The 27,701-nt window shown below is 41.1% G+C and overlaps 1 protein-coding gene across 1 annotated transcript in view; it reads right to left on the minus strand.

The window, feature by feature from the left end:
* lrba (LPS responsive beige-like anchor protein) overlaps window positions 1-27,701 on the minus strand; it is a 702,007-nt gene that overhangs the window by 52,485 nt on the left and 621,821 nt on the right. The window contains 2 exon segments of the mRNA XM_055158186.1: window positions 4,727-4,904; window positions 15,562-15,651. Of these exon segments, the coding sequence (XP_055014161.1) occupies window positions 4,727-4,904; window positions 15,562-15,651 (268 nt within the window).

Consider the following 27,701-nt stretch of genomic DNA (forward strand, 5'->3'; position numbering starts at 1 on the left):
CTTTATTTATATATATATAAATTAGACATATTTTAAATTACACATATTATATTTGTATAAAATGTAGAAAGTAGTAAAAACACTGGTTCACTGGTAATGTAAATACAGAGAAAGATTTCTGAAATGTGAATAGAGCTGAAGTTGGCGATACGATACATATCTCGATACAGTGCACTTTCGATTTGACACGATATATTTCAAATGGATTCGATACAGTTCAATAAAAAATAAAGGCTAAATCATGGCTGTGATACTAAAAGTCTTTGTTAAACCACTTTTTCTGCAAAGTTCATATGAAACACAAACATTTTAATCATCAAAACAATGAAAATGTCAAATGTGTCGCAAAAATGAGTTTCCTTCGTCTAAACAAGCAACAAAACTGTAAAATAAAAAGTAAAATATACCAAAGAATACTCTTGGCAATATATCGATACAGCAGCCCACGATATCGATACTGTATCATCACATTAAACAATACGATATATTGAAATTTTTATATTTTTGCAGACCCCTAAACTGGAATTTATAATAATAAAAAAAATAATAATAATAAATAAATAAAATAAATAAAAAAATAAAAATAAATAAATAATAATAATAATAATAATAATTGAAATCCCTTACAACAACATGAATATGAAGTAAGCAGCTCCAGAAATATGTGAGATATAAATTTATAACGTTATTCCATTTAGAAAACCTCACATTCTTCATCTCAATTATACTTTTAGCAATCAAAATTAAAATTTTTTTTAATAAAGATGTTGCTAAAAGTGGATGATACTGTAGTAAACGTGAGCGAGTGCGCGTGTGCGTCCGTCACCGTCGCTCCACGACACGACGCGACAACAACAACAGGCTCATTTGCATCTCTCCATTTTTCTTTTTTATGACGCACATTTATTTTAGTCGCTCTGTTCACGGAGCTCGTCATAAATCCACACAATTAACCGAGTGTCTGAACGGGACGACGTCAGCTTTATTATCCCAATTAGACTCATCAGCCACGTCTGCGCGGGGAGAGAGCGGCACACTGGACTCAGGCCAATATATCCTACAGATACACTGCGTAACACTTCTAGTGGAGGGTCATGGAACATTCCAGGGAAAGTAACAACATCTCCATGGAGACTAGCAGCACCCTCCATCAGAAAAGTTGTGCAGTGCACCTTTAAAGCTGATAATGTCAACACCAAAGCTGAGACCAAACCTACGTCCTTGGAGCAATTCATTTTTTGGGAATTCAAACATCGACAACTTTCACAAGCGTCAGATTTTGTAGGATTCTTTTCTATTTTCACAACATTGGACCTCGCAGCATTAGAATTCGTTCACTCGACAGTAGGCGAGTACTTTTTTTATTTAACCAATCGCTGTTATTTGGTCGTGACGTATGTAATGCACCACCAGTGTCGGGGAGTAACAGATTACATGTACTGGAGTTACGTAATCAGAGTACAAATTATGAGTAACTGTATTCAGTTACAGTTACTGTTTCAGTGAGTGGTAATTGGATTACAGTTACTTGGATTACACATGGATACACAGAGGTATTTTCCTGTTTTCACATTTTGGGGCTATATCCCTTTTTTTTTTTTTCGGTAATTCCACTCATTGCCGAACACTAAACCAGGTTTAAACCAGGACTAAACCAGGACTAAACCAGGTCTAAACTAGGACTAAACCAGGTCTAAACTAGGACTAAACCAGGCCTAAACCAGGTCTAAACTAGGACTAAACCAGGTCTAAACCAGGTCTAAACCAGGTCTAAACTAGGACTAAACCAGGTCTAAACCAGGACTAAACCAGGTCTAAACCAGGTCTAAACTAGGACTAAACCAGGCCTAAACCAGGTCTAAACCAGGTCTAAACTAGGACTAAACCAGGTATAAACCAGGACTAAACCAGGATTAAACCAGGACTAAACCAGGTCTAAACCAGGACTAAACCAGGACTAAAACCAGGACTAAAACCAGGACTAAACCAGGACTAAACCAGGTCTAAACCAGGTCTAAACCAGGACTAAAACCAGGACTAAAACCAGGACTAAAACCAGGACTAAAACCAGGATAAACCAGGTCTAAACAAGGTCTAAACCAGGACTAAAACGAGGTCTAAACCAGGTCTAAACCAGGACTGAACCAGGCCTAAAACAGGATTTAACAGGACTAAATCGTGCTGCGCTTCCTCGTCTTTTCTTCTCTACAGCAAATCAAGTAACCCAAAGTATTCAGATTACATTACTCACTTTAAATAATTTAATGGATTACGTTACAAACTACATTTTGAGGTGTGTAATCTGTAATCTGTTGGGGAAAACATTTTAAAAGTCACCTTCCCAACACTGTGCACCACTAATGGGGTTAACTGGTATATTAAGATTTTCCCAAATCCTGTAGGAAGAAGGACAATAACGTCTTTCCCCTTGATAAAATTCATCAAACATTCTCTTTGTTCCGGCTTTAAATCTTCGATCTCGGGAATCGTTACCAAACACAGAATATATGGCTCTTCGATGATTGGCTGGTGTCCGAACTCACACTTCCGGGGTTTTTGTGAACCGTCTAGTGTATTCTGATTCCTGATCTAGTCGCTGGAGAGAAATGAAACTGAGTGGAGGCACTAGGTGGCGCCAGACTGACTATCAATGAGCACAGGCCACTGAAAACAACACAACACCATCTTGGGTTCACCTTCAGATTTGATTAAAGTTCTATGCCTGTAATTTTTTTCAACTTTTCTTCACAAGCTGCTTCTTGATTGGTGTAAAACTTTTATTCTACCAACTTAAGGTAGACGTGAGAATCATCAGAACCTGTGAAGTGTCTGTTCTTTAAGTCTGATCTCTGGTGTGTTTTCAGAGTAAGTGACGCAGAGTAAACACGTGTGAGGACTGAAGGCTGATGTTCAGGTCTGGACAGACGACCTGACGCTGGCTGCTCCGTGTGTCTCGTCTGATAAAAGAAATCTGGAGACAAACGCAGCCGTTTGACCCGTCACTGTCCATCACTGACCATCACCGTCCGTCCTCAGAGACTGAAGGGCGTTAAGCACCGGACAGCAACCACGGACCAAGGAGAATCACTTATCTGGACTCTAATTTAGTCAAAGTACATCCAAATTTCACTATAACTAAATCAAAATGTGTTAAAACGGTGTCGCATAATCACATGTTTTTAAAGTTTTCAGATTTATATGATTCAATGTCAAAATTATAGCTGCAACTACAGGCTGCTACAGGAGAACTTTTAAAATATTGACCTCGAAGTGTGAAATATTCAGAAATTAACTGTTGATCTTGTTAAAGTGGTTAAATAAAAGTAAAAAAAATAATTGTATAATAAATATATATTGTGGTTTTATTTATTTACTTGCATTTTTACTAGCCTTGAAAGCAATTTTAGAATTTAAGGTAACACTTTATAATAACTACACCTTATTTAGCCTTAATAAAGCATGAACAAAGGCTTAATTAATAATGATTCACGCTTAGTAACTACTTAATTACTACTCGAATTAGCACTTAACTTGCACTTAATTCGCCTGTGCTGTAAATAGTTACTCAATACTTCTTAATTACTCATGAACCATTTGCATGTTCACAAATGCATATTTAAGTAACATTTGAGCATTTATTAATGCTAAAGAGAATGATTTACTAATAATGTAATGCAATGATAATTCAAGCAGCTGTTATCTGTTAGTTATGTCTTTCTGGGAGCTTTTCTAAAGTGAAGAGTAATTGTGTTTATTAAACATTTGTTAAGGTTGGTCAAATTCCAGAGAAACAATAATGCATTCCTAGTAAATCATTCTCTCATGGCTTACTAATCATTAATAAATGCTCAAATGTGTACTTAAATATACATTTGTAAACATGCAAATGGTTAGTTCATGAGTAATTAAGTAAGAAATACTTATGAGTAACTATTTACAGCACAGGCGAATTAAGTGAAAGTTAAGTGCTAATTCAGGTAGTAATTAAGCAGTTAATAAGCGTGAATCATTGTTAATTAAGTCTTTATTCATGCTTTATTAAGGCTAAATAAGGTGTAGTTATTATAAAGTGTTACCGAATTTAACAATATTATATCATCAAGACTTTAAATGCTTTTTGTACCATTTGTTGGCAAAAAGAAGAAGGGTAACACTTTATAATAACTACACCTTATTTAGCCTTAATAAAGCATGAACAAAGGCTTAATTAATGATGAACAAAGACTTAATTAATAATGATTCACGCTTAGTAACTACTTAATTACTACCTTAATTAGCACTTGCACTTAATCTGCCTGTGCTGTAAATAGTTACTCATAATTATTTCATACTTAATTACTCATGAACTAACCATTTGAGCATTTATTAATGATTAGTAAACTACGAGAGAATGATTTACTAATAATGTAATGCAATGATAATTCAGGCAGCTGTTATCTGTTAAATCTTTTTGAGAGTTTTTCTAAAGTGAAGATGAATTATCCTTTATTAAGCATTTACTAAGCGTGAATCATTATTAATTAAGTCTTTGTTCATTATTAATTAAGTCTTTATTCATGCTTTAATAAGGCTAAATAATGTGTAGTTATTATAAAGTGAAGAAGAAGTAAAAAAAGGACTTTCAAAACCAAAAGTCCCTCTATCCCTGCCATGCATTTGCGAAGTCTCAAACTTAAAGGTCCCATATTGCGCAAAATCGACTTATGTGTCTGTTTCTCCCTCTTACCTGCGAGCCCGTGCCACTTGTTGACGGCGAACAGACGGCTGGCGGTGACGGTGATGATGGCGGGCGCGCTCAGGCCGCTCTGCGTGTTCGCCGCCACGTGAGCCACCGGCGAGTTGGACGGAAACTTGAGGACCATGATCACGTCCTGCTGCATCTGCTCCGTGAACATGAGCGGGGTCTGCGCGAAAAAGAAGAAGACTGTTCAAAACCCCCACGTGCCGACGAGAAGAAGAAGAGGAGGAGGAGGAGGGCGGAAGAGGAAGAAGAAGAAAGGATGGAGCGGTAAAACAACGGAGGATGAGAGGAGGACACAGCCGGTATTAATGATCCAGATGAAAACATAAAGAGGAGACGGGGGGGGACAGAGAGGGGAGGAGACGGTTACGAGGCTTAAGCAGAATCAGAAGAAGAGGATCAAGGTTTATACACAACGTCGGGATAAAAACTGTCACAAGAAAAGAGGATTTAAAGTTACAATATGGCGGTCGGGGTAAATATTATTAACAGATGAGATAGAGAACCAAGTTAAGACCACGACGGATTAAGGGATCAGTATCAAAAAGGCATAAGTGACATATTAAAAGAGTCGATCTAAGGCCTATCTAAACTATACTCTACTCACTTTTGCATTTATGTTTCTATTTAACAATAACCATCGTTCGTCAAAAGTCTCACCATAATATCATGGACCGTCACAATACATATCGAATTACGAGTTTCTTTGCTTAAAGGTGGTATGGAGGATTTTTTTTTAGTTTCAAATTGTCAGTGAAAGTTTAAAATACCATAACAGAGACGCAGCAGCTTTGTAATTATGATGACCAAAAAAAAAAAAGAATGAAAATCCATCAACTGTGGACGTGTTGAGGCAAGAGAAACATCAGCCAATAGAAAACGAGGCTCCCTCTTTATCTATTGGCTGTTAGGTTGTCATACGTTTCTTGTGTAACTGACTCACTGGGAATATGTGGTTTATGCAGCGGTTCTTAGAGGTTTTCTCAAACTTTAGCTTCGTCGCAATTCGCACAAAGTTTGTCGCGACGTCGGACGAGAATCCACGACCAGTTCGCCGCGAAAGAAAGTCAGTTTTTGAGGTCGCTGAAAGAAGAAGAGAAGGAGAAAAGGAGCATAGACAAACTGAAGTGATTTTTGGAGATTCCTTCCAGCGATGGCGCGACTGAAGCAGACGAAGGGTCTAAAAACTGACGCGTCGGTCGCTAAATTATTTCTAGACAGGTCACTTCAACAGCAATTCTGAACTGGATGTAAACAAACGTGATTTCTAGAGTAAAGAGGCGGGAGGAGATGTTTCTACTGAGGCTGTGGAGGAGGAAGGTGGTGTCACACATGCACAACGTTTGAAAAATTATTTCTCTTCCCTTAAAAAATCCTCTATACAACCTTTAAATAAACATCAGGAACTACATTTCCCATGATTCATTTCAGCGCAGACAATATGAAGAAATGTTTTTGACTTTAATTCTTGGGATTATGATGGAAATAATTCACGCCAAAAAGTTGTCAGGGTGTTTTAAAAGCAAAAAAGCGTCCTATCTACAATTAAATCAGCCTCGAGAAAAATTCGCAGTCAATATCGTACTGTGAGATGCATATCGTGATAATATTGTACCAAGAGATCACACTAACTGCAAAAAACTAAATCTAGTTAATCATCTTAAAGTTAAGATGACTTGAATTAAGAAAGTTTGATCATAATTTGAGTAAAATTATCCACCAATGGAACAAGACTTTTTGTACTTAATGAGGAAAACAACTTTTTACACTTAAAATAAGAAACAAAATCTAATTTTGCTTGAATTAAGAAAAACACTCTTATTCCATTAGTAGATTATTTGACTTGTCAAGTTGAACTGACTCAAATAAAGCAAAATTATCTTATTTTAAGTCATTTTAACTTACCTATTTTTTAGATTTTTATATTTATTTATTTATTTATCTATTTTTATTTATTTTTCCAGTGAAAGCATCAAAACTATGGACTAATGGACACATGTGGAATGTAGCAAACAAAAGAAACTCAAAATAACTTAACCGGTTTCAGAATTAAAAAAAAATTTAAAAAATTAAAAATTGCTTTTTACCCTTTGCTTTTATCATTGCTCGACCCTGAGGCACAACTGTGAAGTGAAAACCACTTCAGGAGATTTCATCCAGGTGTAAACCAGGACTAAACCAGGACTAAACCAGGACTAAACCAGGACTAAACCAGGTCTAAACCAGGTCTAAACCAGGTCTAAACCAGGTCTAAACCAGGACTAAACCAGCTAAACCAGACTAAACCAGGTCTAAACCAGGACTAAACCAGGACTAAACCAGGAAACCAGGTCTAAACCAGGACTAACTAAACCAGGTCTAAACCAGGTAAACCAGGACTAAACCAGGACTAAACCAGGTCTAAACCAGCTCTAAACCAGACTAAACCAGGACTAAACCAGGACTAAACCAGGTCTAAACCAGGACTAAACCAGGTCTAAACCAAACCAGGTCTAAACTAAACCAGAAACCAGGTCTAAACCAAAACCAGGACTAAACCAGACTAAACCAGGTCTAAACCAGCTCTAAACCAGACTAAACCAGGTCTAAACCAGGACTAAACCAGGACTAAACCAGACTAAACCAGGTCTAACCAGGTCTAAACCAGGACTAAACCAGGTCTAAACCAGGACTAAACCAGGTCTAAACCAGACTAAACAGTTAAACAGGACTAAACAGGTCTAAACCAGGTCTAACTAAGGTAACCAGTCTAAACCAGGTCTAAACCAGGTCTAAACCAGGTCTAAACAGGACTAAACCAGGTCTAAACGGTAACCAGGACTAAACCAGGTCCAGGTAAACCAGGACTAAACCAGACTAGACCAGGTCTAAACACTAAACCAGGTCTAAACCAGGACTAAACAACAAACCAGAAACCAGACTAAACCAGGTCTAAACTAAACCAGGACTAAACCAGTAAACCAGGTCTAAACCAAGACTAAACCAGGTCTAAACCAGGACTGAACCTACGCCATGTCATTAACGGATTATAAATATTTACACCCCGACAACCGCGTCCAACCGAGTCGATCGCCAGGACTAAACCAGGACTGAACTAGGTCTAAACCAGAACGAAACCAGGAGCACAGCCACCGAACCGATCACTTCTGTTGACCTCCGGGTTTTATGTAATAAATATATATAAATCAAGTCTCTCTCAGCCTGGTCTGCCTTCGTTTCAGGAAAACACCGGGAAATGGCACTTGCTTCTAGGGCGACAGACATCCTGGACATGCACCAAAAACATTAAAACTTTTAAAACCTGCCCATTTCAGCAACTCTGCAAGTACCCGACCCGGTTCAGGACTCTGATCTTTAGGTCTACCAGCCTTGTCAAAGTTGAAATAACAGTAAAATAAAATAAAGTCTTCACAGTTTAAATGGCAGTGTCTGAAATTCTTACAACTTCTAAACAAGCTCTTCGTCAGTCTTCTACACAAACATGTCTCGTGTATTTGCGGACGTCGTTCTGTATCTGTCAGCTCCTCTTCCTCGCGTCTGCGTCGAGATGTTTACGCTGCGTTTGTGTGAGCAGCTGCGGCCGAGGCCCATTTCCCCGCGTGCGTGTAAAGACGACGAACATCGGTGTTTAACATGAGCCGCGCGCCGGGGAAATCCTGCGAGTGACGGCTAACCAGGCTCTGTGACACCATCATTACGGCGGCACGGAGACGAGCCCTGACACGAGATCTGCACACGCGAGACGGAGACGGAAACACGAACGGAAGTGAGGAACGACGCGAGGAAGAGTTCAGTAATCTATTTTTCAAACTATTACATGTTTCTGTCAATCATCATATCCTTTTTTCTTACAATCTCTTGTTTATAACTGTGATATTCTGTATTTATGTTACAATATTTCTGTTGTTTTTTACTTATTTGTACATAAATGTTTACATAATTATGCCATATTTAACACCACTCACTTATTCCTACATATTAAGAAGGTTTTATTACCATTTTTATTTTTTTACTCTTTGTTATTTTTAATTATATTGTGATGTGTGAGCTACTGTGTCCAAATACCGTATTTTTCGGACCATAAGGTGCACTTAAAATACTTTAATTTTCTCAAAAATCATCAGTGCGCCTTATGTATTACTTCTGGTTGTGTTTACTGACTTTGAACCGATTTTATGTGATACACGGCGCTCAAAAATCTGTCAAAATGTTTTAGTATGTTTTTTTGTAAGCTACAAAGCCGCACCGCTTGATGGTTTGTTGAAGCGTTACGGCGACTGTAGTCAGGAACCTCGCGGAGTCTGACAGAAGCTGAAACATTATTTATTAAAAATGTTGATGAGAAAATATGCAGATGCTGATAAATTTTTTTCAATCAATATTTAGTTTGGCCCATGACTTAGTCCCAGTTTTTAATTTTGGCCTCTGTGAATTTCAGTTGGACACTCCTGGTCTGTGCGTTTGACCTGCAGACGTATAATCTCTGAAAAGTTTCACATGAAAAGTCTCCAACGCGACAGAAACACAGAACAGACTCACCATCAGCAGAACACCCCTCTGTCACAGAGAGAACACTCATATTCCACTGAGTCGTGTCCTTTAGTCCGACAGAAGCTGATCCGCATCAGCGCACAAGGAGCGAGCTGTTTATTTCAGAGCTTATAGTTTATGCAAATGTGCCATATGGTTTTAAGTTTTGTTTCTGTAAAATGTAAACAAATGTGCGCAACGCTGCATTAAACACATTATTACTCAATGTATATTTGAGTTCTCCTTGTAGGAAATTTAAAAAAACATAATCGAGCAGCAGAAAGAAGCTGGTGCCTCCTACTGCCTCCACTCAATTTCATTTCTCTCCAGCGACTAGATCAGGAATCAGAATACACTAGACAGTTTGCAAAAACCCAAGAAGAGTGACTTCGGGTACCAGCCAATCAGCGAAGAGCCATAGAATTCAGTGTTGTCAATGATTCCTGAGATCGAGGATTTAAAGCCGGAACAAAGAGAATGTTTGGTGAATTTTATCAAGGAGAAAGACGTTATTGTCCTTCTTCCTACGGGATTTGGGAAAAGCCACGTTAGCAGTGCATTACATACGTCACAACCAAATAGCAGCGATTGGTTAAATGATAAAATGTACCTGCCTACCGTCGAGTGAACAAATCCTAACGCTGCGAGGTCAGACGGTTTCTAGGATGTGAAACAAAGTGAAACCGGCTGATGAATCAGGCTAGATGCACCGTGAAACTTTCCTGAAGTCACTGGATGAATGGACAAAGCCTGGACTTCAAGGTTGTATGGAGGATTTTTTTTCAGTTTCACACTGTCAGTGAAAGTTTAAAATACCATTACAGACATGCAGCAGCCTTGTAATTATGATGACCAAAAAAAAAAAAGAATGAAAATCTATCAGCTGTGGACGTAGTGAGGCCAGATAAACATCAGCCAATAGAAAACGAGGCTCCCTCATTTTCTATTGGCTGTTAGACTGTCAATCAAACTCCCTACGTTTCTAGTGTAATTGACTCGTCGGCGCGCGGGGATTACGTGGTTCATGCGGCGGTTCTTAGAGGCTTTTTTAAACTGTAGCTTTCACGCAATTCGCACAAAGAATCCAAGACCAGTTCACCGCAAAAGAAAGTTTGAGGTCGCTGAAAGACGAACAGAAGGAGAAAAGGAGCAAAACCAAACTGAGGTGATTCTTGGACATTCCTTCCAGTAATGGTGCGACTGAAGCAGACGAAGGGTCTAAAAACTGATGCGTCGGTCACTAAATTATTTCTAGACAGGTCACTTCAACAGTGATTCTGAACACGCACTGGATGTAAACAAGTGTGATTTCTGGAGTAAAGAGGCAGGAGGAGATGTTTCTACTGAGGCTGTGGAGGAGGAAGGTGGTGTCACACATGCACAACATTTGAAAAAGGACTGTCGCTGTATTTCTCTTCCCTTAAAAAATCCTCTATACAACCTTTCAGTGACACCGAAACCATCCTGTCGGGATTCAGAAAGACCGGAATAATTCTAACTGGAACTGATGCTGAGTCTGACGACAGCGACACAGAAGAGGAAGCGGCGCTCTGTTTACCTCCGGAGGACGAGGAGTTGCTCAGAAGTGACACCGAGGATGAAGAATTGAATGAGTTTAGTGATTTGGAGTGAGATGGAGAGTTTGTTAAACTGTTCTGTTGTTTATGTTATAGTTTATCTGAAGAACTGTTCATATGTGACGTTAACAGTCCGTTGTTCTCTCTTCTATTGTTATTGTTATTGTTAACCAGGACACCGTACGGGGGGTGGGAGGTGAGGCTTCGTAATCGACATTGAGCTACTCTTACCTGGCAAAGCTTTTTCATGTTTTTCGGTGTCCTGGTGCTTTGAGGTTCCTGACACCGACACTGGACACCGAAACATATGTGCTGCTTTGTACACTGTGCACATGGCCTCACACTTGTCTCGACCGGGACAGAGAGCGGGGAATTTCTTGTACAAGTCATCGTTAAATGTGCATTTGTGCTTCGGCGTGTCGCAGACTGACCGACTGTCTGTGTCTGCTCGCTCTTTCTGAGTTACAGAGCGCCACGAGAGACGCTCAGTTTAATGGCCCAATGAAAGGAAACGAAAACACAGACATTTGCATCACGGACGGCCAGGACAGGACACAAAAAACGGACATTTTGTCACCCTACGCTATGCACCAAAACCTACATTCAGTTTGTCGAGTAAAATGAACATAATCAATGAAAATCTTAATGCTCAGTTATCGATTAATCGACTAATCGTGCCCATCCCTACTGCTGACCTGTATTATTACCAGTTAATTTGAGTATTGGGTAACACTTTATAATAACTACACCTTATTTAGCCTTAATAAAGCATGAACAAAGACTTAGTTAATAATGAGTCATGCTTAGTAACTACTTACTCATAATGATTTATTCACATTAGAAAAGCTCTCAAAAAGACATAACTAACAGATAACAGCTGCCGGAATTATCATTGCATTGCATTATTAGTAAATCAGTCTCTCATAGCTTATTAATCATTAATAAATGCTCAAATTTGTACTTAAATATAATGGTTGGTTCAAATGGTTAGTTCATGAGTAATTAAGTATGAAATAATTATGAGTAACTATTTACAGCACAGGCAATTAAGTGCAAGTTAAGTGCTAATTAAGGCAGTAATTAAGTAGTTACTAAGCGTGACTCATTATTAATTAAGTCTTTGTTCATGCTTTATTAAGGCTAAATAAGGTGTAGTTATTATAAAGCGTTACCGAGTATTGAAAGTAAGTTAAGTATGTATTGGAGCTTTGCCTCAGATCCCCACTCAAGTTCGGATAATGGATTGAATTTCAAGATGAAATGTCGGTTCCTGGTCTCTGATTTTATAAAATAAGTGCAACTTATAGTCTGGTGCAACTTATAACTTATGTTTTTTTTCTTCTTCATTATACAGTTTTTTGTCTTATACTCAGAAAAATACGGTAATGTCAGACCTTTAAATCCTGAAGCCAAAATAACATTCCCTCTGATTTTTCTTGTAATTCCTGTGAGTGGCTGGGCGCTGCGGCGAGGGTCAGCGAGCGAGCGTGCAGGGCGGTGGTCTGGAGGCAGCTGTCAGCGCCATGGGGACACCGGGCTAATAGGGACTCTGGGGGCCTAAGCCATCGCACACACAGGGCCCCTGGAAGCCTGCCCCCGCCGCCGCCACCACCACCCCCTCCGCCGCCGCTTCACTGATCCCAGTTCAGGTGGAAAAACTGGCTCCGGACCAGAACTCTCCAGTCCCCTCTCCGCACACACCTCGCTAATGATGAGACACGAGATGCTTTCAGATCCGCGAGCGCACTTTCCCAGCACTGTCGGGATGAAAATACATGAAAAATTGTAATAATGAGGTAGATTTAAAGGGGAAAATCGGACGTCAAACCGTGTGCCAACATGAGCGCAGCAATGTCAGAGCTCCATCCATCTTACTTCATATTTCTGATGTCTTCCGTATGTGTAGAAAATGTAGAAAGTGGCAAACAAAAACAAAAACAACGAGAAGAAGAAGCGTCCGGCGAGCGCTTTTCACTTCTTGCTTTGTCTGGAATGCTTCACAGTGTGGCATTAAACCTTTCTATCTCCATGGAGACCAAACCAGACCGAGTTTCAAGGCAGATCTGTGGAGAGGCGACCCCGCTGATCCCACTCAGAGTCAGAATTTTTTTGTTTTTCTTGGTATTTTTGAGCTTTAAAACCACCTGTAATTGAATAAATGTAAAGTAGAGCTCTTTAAAGTCACACTGTGGAACATTCCAGGCAAAGCAATGACAAGCAGGTGATGGAGCCGCAACCAAAAATGGGAAAAAGGTGAAATAAAATAACAAAAAATAAAAAAATATATAAATAAAAATGGGTCAGCCTATGGAGATGTGACTATTCTGCACTACCATTACCATTATTGTTATTTTATTGACATTTTATCAACTTTTTTGCCGTTTTCTTTTATATATATTTGTTTAGGTTTTTTTTTATTTACGTTGAAAATCAAATAGAGCGTGCCAACATGAGCACAGATGATAAAAAGCATTGACAGAAGTGGGACTTGCAAGTCGTGACTTGGACTCGAGTCAGACTTGGGACTTGACTTGATAAAATGGACTAAGACTTGGGACTCGACTTGGACTTGAGGCCCGTGACTTGAGAAGCACTTTTAAATCTGAATTCTTTCTGTTCTGACCAAAAGAATTCACACTAAGATCTTCTCAAGACATTTAAAAACAAAAAAACAAAATTACTAAATTAATTTCTACAACGCTTGTATACTCTAGAAATACTCATATATAAATATACTCTGACTTTTTAAATTACAATTTAGTTTAAAATTCATATAAATTGCCAAAATCTAAACTATATGTGGTACTTTGGTTTAAAGACTTGAAATGACTTGAAGCTCAAAGCAGATGACTTGGACTTGACTTGGACTTATGGGCCAGTGACTCGAGACTCGACTTGGACTTGCCTGTATTTGACTTGGGACTTGACTCGGACTTGAGGTCAAAGACTTGAGACTTAATTGAGGCTTGCAAAACAACGACTTGGTCCCACCTCTGATCATTGCAAAACTGAATGTATTATTTTGTCCCTAAAAAGTCTTTTTAAATAAAGATTATTTTTCACTTCTTATTGTGAAAGTATAAAGATCAAGTAATTACCGTATTTTTTGGACTATAAGGTGCACTGTATTATAAGGCACAATATCAATAATGTTGAATTCTCTCGTCTATTTTCATACAAAAGTGCACTGGATTAAAAGACGCATTAAGAGAAACAAACAGACGACACTTGAGACTGATCCTTTAGTCCAGGCGTCCACGATCCATCGGCAGATCGTGGTGTAATTCACCCGGTGTTTCCTCCCTGTCTTGGTGAATGTGGATTATGAATGTGAATGTGGGTGGATCATTTAAGTTTGTTTTTTATTTCCTACGAGGACGACTCAAATATACATTAAGTAATAATGTGTTTGAATGCAGCTTCGCGCACATTTGTTTACATGTTACAGAAACTAAACTTAAAACCACATGGCTCATTTGCATAAACTATAAGCTCTAAAAAAACTGCTCTTTCCTTGTGCGCTGATGAGGTTCAGCTTCTGTCGGATTAAAGGACACGACTCAGTGGAATATGAGTGTTCTTTCTGTGACAGAGGATGAGCTGCTGATGCTGAGTCTGTTCTGTGTTTCTATGGTGTTGGAGATGGTTCATGTGAAAGTTTTCAGAGATTAAACGTCTGCAGGTCAAACGTGTAGATCAGGGGACTCAAACTCAAATTCACAAAGGGCCCAAAATTTAAAAACTGGGACTAAGTTGTGGGCCAAACTAAATATTTATTGAAAAATTTCAACAACATCTGCATGTTTTCTCTTCTTGCGAGATCTGTAATGTTAAATCTTTTCTTATTAAAATAATTGTTTAATAATAGTTTTGCTTAAACATTGAATCCAGAACAAACAAAATATAAAATAATAACATTTTAAATAAATAATGTGTCTATAGTCGATCTGTAGCCAGCGGCAGCTCTAATACATATTTGATATGATCTCATGGGTCAAATATAATTATATCACAGGCCAAATTTGGCTCCCGGGCCTGAGTCTGACATGTCTGACATAGACCTTATAGCGGTGCAGCTTCATAGTTTATTAAAGTCATACTAAAACATTTTGACAGATTTTTAGCGCCGTGTACCACAGAAAATCAGTTCGAGGTCAGTAAACATAACCAGAATTAATACATAAGGCTCACTGTCGATTTTTGAGAAAATGAAAGGATTTAAAGTGCATCTTATAGTTAGAAAAATATGGTACTTCAAAAACTAAAAAGTCAATTGCCGTGGGTTTGTTTTGTTTTTTTAATATATATTTGTTTGTTTTGATTTATGTTGTGTTTCTTGTGTCATGTTTTGGAATAGTTTGGAATCAATGTTTATCAAGTTTAGTATTTGTAATAAAGATTTTAAGGGGAAAAGCAAATACAGTGAAGACAGACAGAAATCAAAGCTGGGGTAAAGTGGGTTCTGGAGGAGCCGGGGTGGAGGGGAGCTGGGGTAAAGGGGGCGGTGGAGGGGAGCTGGGGTAAAGGGGGCGGTGGGGGGAGCCGGGGTGGAGGGGAGCTGGGGTAAAGGGGGCGGTGGAGGGGAGCCGGGGTGGAGGGGAGCTGGGGTAAAGGGGGCGGTGGAGGGGAGCTGGCCCGTGACACTGCTCAGACAGGGGGGATTAGGGCGCGGGGTTCTGGGGGAGACTGGAGGGAGGGTCTGGTTCCACTCACCACCTGCATGGCGGAGCTGCGCGGAGGGTGAGGCTCGATGAGGAGCTGGCCCGGGGTCTGTCCAAAGCTCCGGATCTGAGACTCCACGGCCTGAGGGAAAAACAGATCAGAAATGAGACGGACAGTTGGGTTTTACATTAGTACAGTCGTGGTTTTTCTGTCTTTTTGTGTTTAGTCATGAGAACAGAACCGTACTGCCCCAGCGTAAAAGACTGATGGTTCTAGTGAAGGTGTGTGGAGCACTTCCTCTATTACCAAATGACATCACAAGGTGGAACAGAGTGTTTTCCATTTGAGAACTGCAGGAATATGTGTGTTTGTGAGTTTAAACATGTGCGAATGAAACAAAACACAACAAAACACTACTATTATAACAGTTCAGAAATTTGTACAACATGGGATCGTTCACCAAAATAAAAAAAATGTCTTCCAATTTTTTTTTAAATATATAAATGCAGAATAATCCACGCATCCCAGTTTGAGAACCACCAGTCAAGAAGTAAACACACGTGAATGAAACAAAACACAACTCCAGGTGTGTTTTTGACGACGAAAAAAAACATTTTTCCTCATCAAAATGTGTTTCAGGGCAAAAACCTCTTATCGATATGAAAATATGCCAGAGACCCCGTCAGTCCCAGAACATCCACTTTATCTCCATAGCACATTTCATAAACAGTTTCCAAAGTGCTGCACAAATACATAATAATAACAACAATAAGAATAATATGATAAAATGATTTCACTTATGCTACATGTTCCATTGTATAAGAATGAATATATATGTGTGTGTGTGTGTATATATAAAACCAGTAAAATAAAAAAGGGCAAAACAACAGAATAGCAATAAATAAATAAAACCAATTAAATAAATAAAATATAGATTAATATAAGGTGCATTAGTGTCAGAAAGCCCAGACAATAACGCAACTTTCAAAACAGAACTGACTTGGAATTCACTTTAGAAAACGGGGGCGGGTGGGGCTGTGTGTTTGTTTTTTTTAAGGATGTATTTGACAAACAATATTTTAACTATTTATTCTTATGGTCACATTTTTCTGTAGTGCTTTTCCACCTTCAAGGCACTCAAAGCGCTTTACAACAAGGAACCACACACCCATTCACACACCAGTGTACGCAGACACTGTGGGCAAGGTGGGTTAAGTGTCTTGCCCAAGGACACAACGGCAGCATTCATCTGTGGGAGCTGGAACCACAACAGCTCAACCTGTGGGTCAGTGGATCTGACCGCTCAAACTGTGATGTTTATGTCAAGAACTGGAATCAAACCGCCAACCTTCAGCTCAGTGGACGAATGCTCCACCAACTGAGCTACTGCCGCCCTTATTATTGTCTGTGCTGCTGTTGACCTGGACCTGAGTGCAGTATTTCGTTTCTGTGTATTTTTTTATACTGAAATGACAAATAAATTCTGATTGTGTTTCTGATTCTAAATAAAAGACGCAGAGGAGAACACAACTCCATCTATCCATCCATTTTCTTCCGCTTATCCGGGGCCGGGTCACGGGGGCAGCAGTCTGAGCAGGGACTCCCAGACTTCCTTCACCCCGGACACTTCCTCCAGCTCCTCCGGGGGGATCCCGAGGCGTTCCCAGGCCAGTCCAGAGACATAGTCCCTCCAGCTTGTCCTGGGTCTTCCTCGGGGCCTCCTCCCAGTGGGACATGAACATTTCCAGAGGGAGGTGTCTAGAAGGCACCAGAATGGATGCTCCTCTCGACGTGGAGGAGCAGTGGCTCTACTCCGAGCTCCTCCCATGTGACTGAGCTAATAATAATAATACTTCTGACTTATATAGCGCTTTTTTGTAACACTGTAGAAAACGGGGGAATCATAGGGGGAATGCTGGTTTGTACAGATGAGTTTTTAGATGTGATTTTAAGTGCTGCAGTGAGTCCGAGTTCCTGACGGATTAAGCGAGGGAGCAGCAGCAGCAGCGAACTTGTCCTTTTGGTCATTACCCAAAGCTCATGACTATAAGCGCACACAACTCACACGGTGTTAAAAGCCAAAGAATAAAAGTGGGTCTTAAGACGAGACGTAAAACACTCCGCTGTGGGGGCTGCTGGGACGTAGGGGGAGGCAGAGCGTTCCAGAGTTCGGGTCCGACCACAGAGAAGGTCCCGTTCCATCCTGGTTTTAAGTTGTGGGTCCAGTCCATTCAAAGCTTTAAAAACAAGCAATAAAATCTTAAAAATCAACTCTAAAACGAACAAGAAGCCAGTGCAAAGACGCAAAAATTGGGGTAATGTGCTCTCTTCTTTTGACATCACAGTAAAATTCAGAAGTTCAGACTCTGTTTATCACCAAACTTGAATGAAAGATAAATGTTTCATAGTATTTACTTCATTGGTTGTTTCCATCAAAACATTTAAGCCACGTATTCCCACAGTTTCACCCTCACACGGACATTAGGCTGAATCCAGAGGGGCAGGAGTGAGGCAGGAGGGGGCAAAGGGCGGGTTTAGCTGGTGTTAATGAAGAGGCATAGGGCCATAAATGTCAAAGCGACGCCACCCGCAGGCTCTGGACAGCATCACAGAGCCACACAACACGCCGCGGACACTCTGCTGACGGCCTGAAATCACCACAACACACAACAAAAAATAAAACAAGAATAAAAACACTCGCCAAACTCTTACGTGTATTAATCGAACTTGTTGTAAATGAAAAAAAAAAGAGCCAAAAAAGTCCAGCTGGATGTTTCGTTTTAAAGGATCGGACACAGTGATGGTGTGTGTCGTGTGTTGTGTGTGTTGTGTGTGTGTGTGTGTGTTGTGTGTGTTGTGTGTGTGTGTGTGTGTGTGTGTGTCGAGCCTGAGAATAAAAGTGAGATTTTTGAGAATGACTTTGGTTCCTGGGAGAGTGAGCTCATGACTAAAACCTGCACTCAGACTGTGAGAGAAAAGAGCAGGAGGAAGTGTGTGTGTGTGTGTGTGTGTGTGTGTGTGTGTGTGTGTGTGTGTGTGTGTGTGTGTGTGTGTGTGTGTGCGTGCGTGTGCTTCTGCTCAAGTGCACAACCTGAAATTAAACAGAGTCCACATACACGGGCCACGACTACTACTAATACTGTGACTACTACTACAGCTGCTACCACAGCTACTACAGCTACTACTACAACTACTACTACTACTACTACTGCTACTGCTACTGCTACTACAACTACTACAACTACTACTTACTACTACTACTACTACTGCTACTGCTACTACAACTACTACTACTAACTACTACTATACTACTACTGCTACTGCTACTACTACTACTACTACTACAACTACTACAACTACTACTACTACTACTACTACTACTACTACAACTACTACTACTGCTACTGCTACTACAGTGATTACTACTACTGCTACTACTACAGCTACTACTGTGACTACTACTGCTGTTACTGCTGCTACTACTGCTACTCTTTCTATTACTACTACTATAGTTACTACAGCTACTACTATAGCTACTACTAAAACTACTACTACTACTACAACTACTACAACTACTACTACTGCTACTACAATTACTACTACTGCTACTACTACTACTACTACTACTACAATACTACTACTGCTACTACAACTACTACTACTGCTACTGCTACTACTACTACTGCTACTCCTACTACTACTACAGTGATTACTACTACTGCTACTACTACAGGTACTACTGTGACTACTACTGCTGCTGCTACTACTACTGCGTTTACTACTACTGCATCTACTACTGCTACTACTGCTGTTACTACTACTGCTACTACTGTTACTACAGCGACTACTGCTACTGTTTCTATTACTACTACTATAGTTACTACAGCTACTACAGCTACTACTACAACTACTACTACTACAGCTATTGCAGGTCTTAATAGTATGTTATTATTATATGGATGAATTGCAAAACTGAATGTACTGTTTTGTCCCAAAAAGTATTTTTAAAAATCTAGATTATTTTTCAGTTATTGTGAAAGAGGCTCGAGTTACTTTAAATACTAAAACGTCTGTTGCCTTGGTTTGAGATCTGAGGGAGAGAGTATTTTACGTCTGTGGTTTATTAACATATTTTGACGATGATTTTTATGTTTTATTATTTTGATAGTAAATGTTATTTTTAGACGAAAACAATGCATTAACATGTTTTATCAGTTTCACTTTCGTTTTCATGTTGCATGTTTTTGATGTGGGTACAACACTAGAACAGAAACAGCAAAAAAAAAAAAAAAGAGTTTACATAAAACCCCGTCTTTAATCCAGCCGGTTTCACTTTGTGGAAACCGTCTGACCTCGCAGCATTAGGATTCATTCGCTCGACAGTAGACGGGTACTTTTTTAAAATTTAACTAATCACTGCTATTTGGTCGTGACATATGTAATGCGCCGGGACACTCAGTGGTGTCCAAGTAATTTCTGGCACAACAGCAAAAAAAGCAGAGAGTGAACACGTCTGTCATGGATCATTGTCGTTTCTGCGAGGTGAACTTGCGAATTAAAGGTGCAATATAAAAAAAGGCGATGTTTGTATTTGACAAAGGAAGTCCAAAGGAGGATAGTGTATGCAGTCTGTTATCGCAACTCGGGTTGATTCAGCTCTTCGCTCTACGACTTTCTCAAACCATCTAGTGTATTCTGATGCCTGACATAGTCGCTGCAGAGAAATGAAATTGAGCGGAGGGACTAGGTGACGCCAAACTGACTATCTTTATTCTACAAGCTTCCTTCAAAATTTGTCATTCATTTTTCTCATTCATACACTTTTTTACAGGTGCGCCACGAGCCTCTACACGATCTTAACACCTTGACAACAATAAAAATCTGTTTAAACTCTCCCTCTAAACCCTCAAAACCCTTCTCCCTCCACCTTCTCTGTTCATCTCAGACCCCTCAGCTCCACGTTGGGACACGGTTGGCACAGTGAAGGTCAGTTCGTCCCCGTTTCCTCTGGCCTTCATCTCCGGTCTTCTGCCTGAGCTAATACGACGAGGACGCCGCTCAGACCCGCTCAACCCGTCTTCATTAGGTCCGGCTCTGACATTTATGGAGCCGATGGAACTCCTAAAAGCGCTGAGGCCCCCGGTCAGTCCGTCCTCACGCCGTCGTCGCCCGGTGCCCGTGCCCGCTCCGATGAGTATACGAGGGGCACGCGCAAGGCCAATCTCCCCGAGGAGCGGTGGGCCGGATCTGATGAGGGCGCTCTATATTCTATACATTTAAATGGCCTCGGACGCCCAGTGATGCTTCGGTGATTTACTCCGTCGGTCTGACAAGAGCATGTAAAACCGCGGAGAGTGTGATGCAAATCAATGTAACGCGCCGGTTTAAACAGGGCCATGAATAAAGCTACGGCTAAAGCACTTTACTGTTGGTCATAGAGCGCGCAGAGTAAAGAGTGTTTTATGTTCAAGGGGAAAATTGAATTCAAATGAAACGGTGAACACTGGGTTTGGTAAATAAATGGGGACGTGTCAAAGAAGCATTACGTGACATTAAAGGACATATGATATTATAAATAGAAAAAAATGAGTTGAAAATTACATTATATTTACAAAAAAAGACCTATTCTGCTTGTGTCTGCTTTACATTTATAGTAAGTAAGTAAGTAAGTCTTTATTTGTATAGCGCTTTCACAGACATTTCTGCCCCCAAAGACACTTTACACTTTATTCAGCATTCATTCATACAGCATTATTCATTCACTCTATACCTGGTGATGGTAAACTACTATTGTAGCCACAGCTGCCCTGGGGCACACTGACAGAAGCGCGGCTGCCATGCCACTCGGCGCCATCGGTCCCTCCAACCACCACCATCACTCACACACAACACTTTCATACAAGGCAAATTGGGCGAAGTGTCTTGCCTAAGGACAGAATGACTGAATTGATTGTATTGTAACTGACCATGACTATCAACTGTTTATGGAGACCTATGCAGCATGTTTTGGGTTGCTGGGGAAAACCGGAGCACCCGGAGGAAACCCATCCAGACACGGGGAGAAACATGCAAACTCCACACAGAAAGGCCCGGGCGACCCGTGCCGCCGTCTATGATGCCCGTGAATCGTGATGTTGTAATTTAAAATCACAGTGTTTCTCGAAAACAACTTAAGAAAAGAAACGAGTCCACTGAACTGAGCGGATTTTTAATTTTTTTCACTTATACCAAAATGACTAAGGCTGCGTTCAGACTGCAGCCTGAAGTGACCCAAATCTGATTTTTTGGCCCCTATGTTCCTGTATCTGATCTTTTAATGACAGTCTGAATGACACAGATCAAATTTTTTCAAATGTGACCCAGGACACTTGGATATGTGCTCCTGAAACTGATACATATCTGATCTTTTGACATGTGACTTCAGTCTGAACGGCCAAAGTGCATTCATCCACCTACACGTTATCAACAAGACACAAACGTCACTATTCTGCGCTGAAGTAGGCAAAAATTGTTAATGAACATGTCACTGAAGTGAATCACATCACCACTCTTGGCTCCGTCTCCACATCCACACGTTCCTTTCAACGGACGTCACTGCCGCTGTCCCACAAAACACCACGACCAAAAACCTCGTCCTTCTCCTTCTCAATCTCCTCCTTAAAACAAGTAAGTTGTTCATGTTCTGGCTCCGGTACGAGAGGAACTTTAAAATCTCCAGGTGCTCGATGCTGCGTCCATGTTTGGACAACTTCCGTAAACACAGAGACGCTCGCTGCGGTTGACGTCGTCGTGTCTCCAGTGCACATGCAGGACACTTTTAATGTTCACGCTGGAGTCACATACAAGTCACATTTAATTGGAAATGTGAACGACCTCGCAAAAACATCGAATTTCACAAAAAAAAAAAAAAAACGGAATTGAGCGTTAAGCCCTGCAGTCTGAACGTAGCCTATGTGACGCTACCACATGAACTTTTGGCGTGCTGTGTCAACCAATCAGGGATGAGTATCCAGTGACGTAGCGACTTTAAGAGCTGGGAACCGGCAACGGGAGCTACAAACATTATCAGAGTATAAAATATACACGCCGCAACTGCTGAGCCGATCGCCAGGACTACACCAGTATTGGACCTGGACTAAACTTAAAAAAAAAAGGGTTCATAGGGTTTGGTGATTGGCACAATAGACGCATCAAGAATCTTGGACTTCCGGTCATTGTGCAGTTCATACTGGGAAGGATTTTCTGAAAAAGTGAGCATCAAACCTCCATGTTTGTTTTCCCAGTGGGATGTGTCTATTGACAAAGTCGATCTTTTCAAGTCTTTTGAACCATATCACTTTTGTTTCTGCTTCTGATATTATCATATTTTAGTTTTGGGATTCGGACATCGTTAATTGTGTGGTTGTTGGATCCTAACAGCGGAAAACGGCTCGAGAGATTTGTTTGTGAACTCCATAAATGCAAAAGTGAATCAGATGTTTCCCTTCCCAACGGAAATGAAAAATAGTGAAAGGTGAAAGGTGTGTGTATATATATATATATTATGTTTTTTTTTGTTTTATTTTTTACTGTTCACCTTCATTGCCAAGATGCATTATATATATGTTAAAGACACATGTTCAAAGTAAAATAAATGAATGAATGAAATCTGGACTAAACCCTTGTCATTAGTGGAGTATAAATATACACACGCCTCAGCCGACGAGCCGATCACCTCCGCTGAAGTGTTTTATGTAATAAAAAGACTAAAGCCACTCTCTCGACCTGGTCTGCCATCGTTCCGGGAAAAGATCGGGCCCTTGTTTCCAGGGCAACAAACGCGTTGGGGCATCAAAACTCTAATGCAAAGGCGTCCAACGAGAGATGTCCAGCTCATTTTGTTTGTTTTTTTGACACTCCAGTCTCCTTAATATGAGCTCAGGTTTCACGGATTTGCTCCTCGTCACACTTCCTCTTCACTGTCCCTCGATGCTTCACTGAGCTGGGAAAATCCGCCTTTTCCTACGCAGCTCCATGGCCTTGGAATCATTTACAGAAAGAACTTAAATCAAGAAAATTGTAAATAGTGCAGAGATCGAGACATGTGTGTGTTTTACTGAATGGTGATACTTTGTGATTTTATTGTTTTGTATTGACTGTGTTGCTGCTCTTTGGCCACGTCTCTCCTGAAAAAAAAAAACAGACTCTGAATCTCAATGGGACGTCCTGGTTAAATAAAGGTGAAATTAAAAACAAAAAATTGTTTTTTTGGAAAATTTTATACCATTGCAGTGTCTACATTGCTGGTACTGAGACATTTCCTTATCAAAATGGAATTTGAAGCGCAGATGGCACAGATTGGCGGCCACTTGTGCCAGTCAGCCCCAGGGCAGCTGTGACTCACCACCACCGAATGAGTGGAGTGAATAAATACTATTGTAGTGCGATGAAATTCCAGTCAAGCCTGTAAACTGTCAAAGTTCCTCCAGTGGAAAATGCTTCACAGACGCTAAGACACAAAACTCACCCTAAAATTAAATTATGCAAAAACCAAATAAATAAATACAGAAGTTTTTACAGGAAACGACAGACGTACGATTCCACGCAGGTTTTCAGGTTTGTGTAATGTTCCGCAGGGTCACTGGCATCAGCCCATTTCCCCGTCCTCTGCCGAATTACGCAAACCCGGGCTAATTGAGAGCAGCCTGCGCTTCGTCCACGCCGCGGCTTCGCTGGGATTTTCCGTAATCACATGTGAAAGAGGGGAAGCCCTGAGAAGAGAGAGGAGGGAATGTTCTCCTCTCCACAGAGCCGACGCACATGTGGGAGAAGGACCAAAGGCACGCAGGGGTTAGGAGAGGGACGGCAGGAGCAAGGGCAGGAGCAAGGGCAGGGCAGGAGCAGGAGAAGGGCAAAACTAACAGCAGGAGAAGGGCAGGACAGGTGAAGGGCAGGAGCAGGGCAGGAGCAGGACAGGAGCAGGAGCAGGAGCAGGACAGGAGCAGGAGCAGGACAGGAGGACAGGACAGGAGCAGGAGCAGGACAGGAGCAGGGCAGGAGCAGGACAGGAGCAGGGCAGGAGCAGGACAGGAGCAGGAGCAGGAGAAGGGCAAAACAGGACAGCAGGAGAAGGGGCAGGACAGGTGAAGGGCAGGAGCAGGCAGGAGCAGGAGCAGGAGCAGGAGCAGGAGCAGGAGCAGGAGCAGGAGCAGGACAGGAGCAGGACAGGAGCAGGGCAGGAGCAGGACAGGAGCAGGGCAGGAGAGCAGGAGGAGCAGGAGCAGGAGCAGGAGGAGCAGGACAGGAGCAGGAGCAGGAGCAGGGCAGGAGCAGGCAGGAGCAGGGCAGGAGGAGCAGGAGCAGCAGGAGCAGGAGCAGGAGCAGGAGCAGGAGCAGGAGCAGGAGCAGGACAGGAGGAGCAGGAGGAGCAGGAGGAGCAGGAGCAGGAGCAGGAGGAGCAGGAGCAGGAGGAGCAGGAGCAGGAGCAGGAGCAGGAGGAGCAGCAGGAGGAGCAGGACAGGACAGGAGCAGGAGCAGGAGCAGGAGGAGGAGCAGGAGCAGGAGCAGGAGGAGCAGGAGCAGGGCAGGAGCAGGGCAGGAGGAGCAGGAGGGAGCAGGACAGGAGCAGGGCAGGAGCAGGAGGAGAGCAGGAGCAGGCAGGAGCAGGACAGGAGCAGGACAGGAGCAGGAGCAGGACAGGAGCAGGACAGGAGCAGGAGCAGGAGGAGCAGGAGCAGGACAGAGCAGGAGGAGCAGGAGCAGGAGCAGGAGGACAGGAGCAGGAGCAGGAGCAGGAGCAGGAGCAGGACGAGCGGCAGGAGCAGGGGAGGAAGTAATCACACGACTGTGTCCTCAGTGGTTTCCTCGGTCCAGTTTGAGACGTTCCAAACTTTCTCTCAGAACAGAAACAGTTTCAGAAGTGAAAGCGCCGCAGTGAATTTAAAGGAACAAACACGTGAGGGAATGTAGAACGTGAAAGAGCAAAATAACCCGGGTTAAATCATACCACAGAGTCTGGACTGAATGAATCCTACAGAAAACTGTGACATTAATCCAATACATTTATTTTACATTTGATTTGATTTAACTTTTTATCTTATTTTAATTGCGTTTTATTGCACACATACTAAAAATGATCTTGTTTTTTTACATTTGTATAGAAAAAATAGAGTACATTTTTTGAGAATCCATAGTCCCAAAAAGCAGAGCTACAATGACGGCAGAAATATTAAATAAAGTAAATAAAACAATGTATTTATTACAGTTTAAATAATGTCAAAATATCATCTTGTCTTGTTCTTTTAGATCCAATCTCATGTCTTGTCTTGTGGAAATTGTACCTTGTCCCACCACTATTTATCATTATGTAAAATGTAAATGTATGTAAATGTATTTATTTATTTTTATTATTTATTACCAGGGAAGCTGCTTTTTCTTATTGTTCCTTAAATGTCTTTTCTGACACTGGAGGAGTATATCGATATATCGTATCATTTAATTTGATTATATAGTATCAATATTGTTGGCTGCTGTATCAATATATATTATTTTTGAGTATATTTTTTACTAAATTATTTTGTGAAAGAGCTACAGTTGTGTTGCTTGTTTGTTTGTGGAACATATTTAACAATTTCACTGCTTTGAGTAAAATGGATGTTTTTCATATTCACAGTTTAATAAAGAGTTTTAGTATCACAGACATGATTTAGCCTTTGTTTTTTAGTGAACAGTATTGAATCGTTTTGAAATATATCGTATTGAATCGAAAGTGCACTGTTTCAAACACTATATCATATTGTGGCCTATGTATCGAGAAACGTATCGTATCGTGGCCTATGTATCGAGATATGTATTGTATCGTGGCCTATTTATCGAGATATGTATCGTATCGTGGCCTATGTATCGAGAAATGTATCGTATCGTGGCCTATGTATCGAGAAATGTATCGTATCGTGGCCTATTTATCGAGATATGTATTGTATCGTGGCCTATGTATCGTATCGGGGCCTATGTATCGAGAAATGTATCGTATCGTGGCCTATGTATCGAGAAATGTATCGTATCGTATCGTGGCCTATGTATCGTATCGAGAAATGTATCGTATCGTGGCCTATGTATCGTATCGTATATCGTGTATTGTATCCCTATGTATCGAGAAATGTATCGTATCGTGGCCTATGTATCGAGATATGTATTGTATCGTGGCCTATGTATCGCATTGTGGCTTATGTATCGAGATATATATCGTATCGTGGCCTGCGTATTGAAGTATGTATCATATCATGGCCTAAGTATCAAGATACATATCATATTGTGGCCTATATATTGAGATATGTATCGTATTGTGGCCTATGTATGGAGGTATGTATTGTATTGTATCGTGGCCTATGTGTCAAGATATGTATCGTATTATCGTATTGTGGCCTATGTATTGAGATATATATTGTATTGTGACCTATGTATCGAGATATGTATCGTATTGTATCGTGGCCTATGTATCGAGATATGTATCGTATCGTATCGTGGCCTATGTATCGAGATATGTATCGTATTGTATCGTGGCCTATGTATCGAGTATGTATGTATCGTATCGTGGCCTATGTATCAAGATATGTATCGTATCGAGGCCTATGTATGGAGGTATGTATCGTATCGTATCGAGGCCTATGTATGGAGATATGTATCGTATTGTATCGTGGCCTATGTTTGGAGGTATGTATCGTATCGTATCGTGGCCTATGTTTGGAGGTATGTATCGTATCGTATTGTATCGAGATATGTATCGTATGGACAGCTTGTTCACGGTCCCCAGCCGTACACTGGAGTAGGTTAAAATCACTCTGACTTCTCCATTTCTCACGCCCACTCCTCCGTACTTACTTCATTCTCCAATTTTAGTTTCGTAATCCCTGGATTTGGCAGCGTGGCCCGGTCACTTTGGTACGAGTGAATAATCCCTGCAGCTCGCTCGCGTGATCTGCGGCGATCCATCCAAACAGAACGCTCCGGCTCTGAGTGGTAAACTAACGCATTAGAAGAGACTCGCTCGGTCAGAAGCCCCGGGAGCTGATGAGTGAGTGAAGAGCTGCGGACTCAGTGGACCATCTTGTCTGAAGCTGACGTCATGTTTTCGTCTCCCGTTCGTTGACCTTCATCATGTTGATTGTGTGAGGTCAGAGCCGCACCAGGAACGCGTGGGCTGGACTATGAGG

Source organism: Boleophthalmus pectinirostris, unplaced genomic scaffold (genome assembly GCF_026225935.1).
Source record: "Boleophthalmus pectinirostris isolate CB_2022bp ecotype Guang Dong unplaced genomic scaffold, ASM2622593v1 HiC_scaffold_22, whole genome shotgun sequence".
In the NCBI taxonomy this organism is placed as follows: Eukaryota; Metazoa; Chordata; class Actinopteri; order Gobiiformes; family Gobiidae; genus Boleophthalmus; species Boleophthalmus pectinirostris.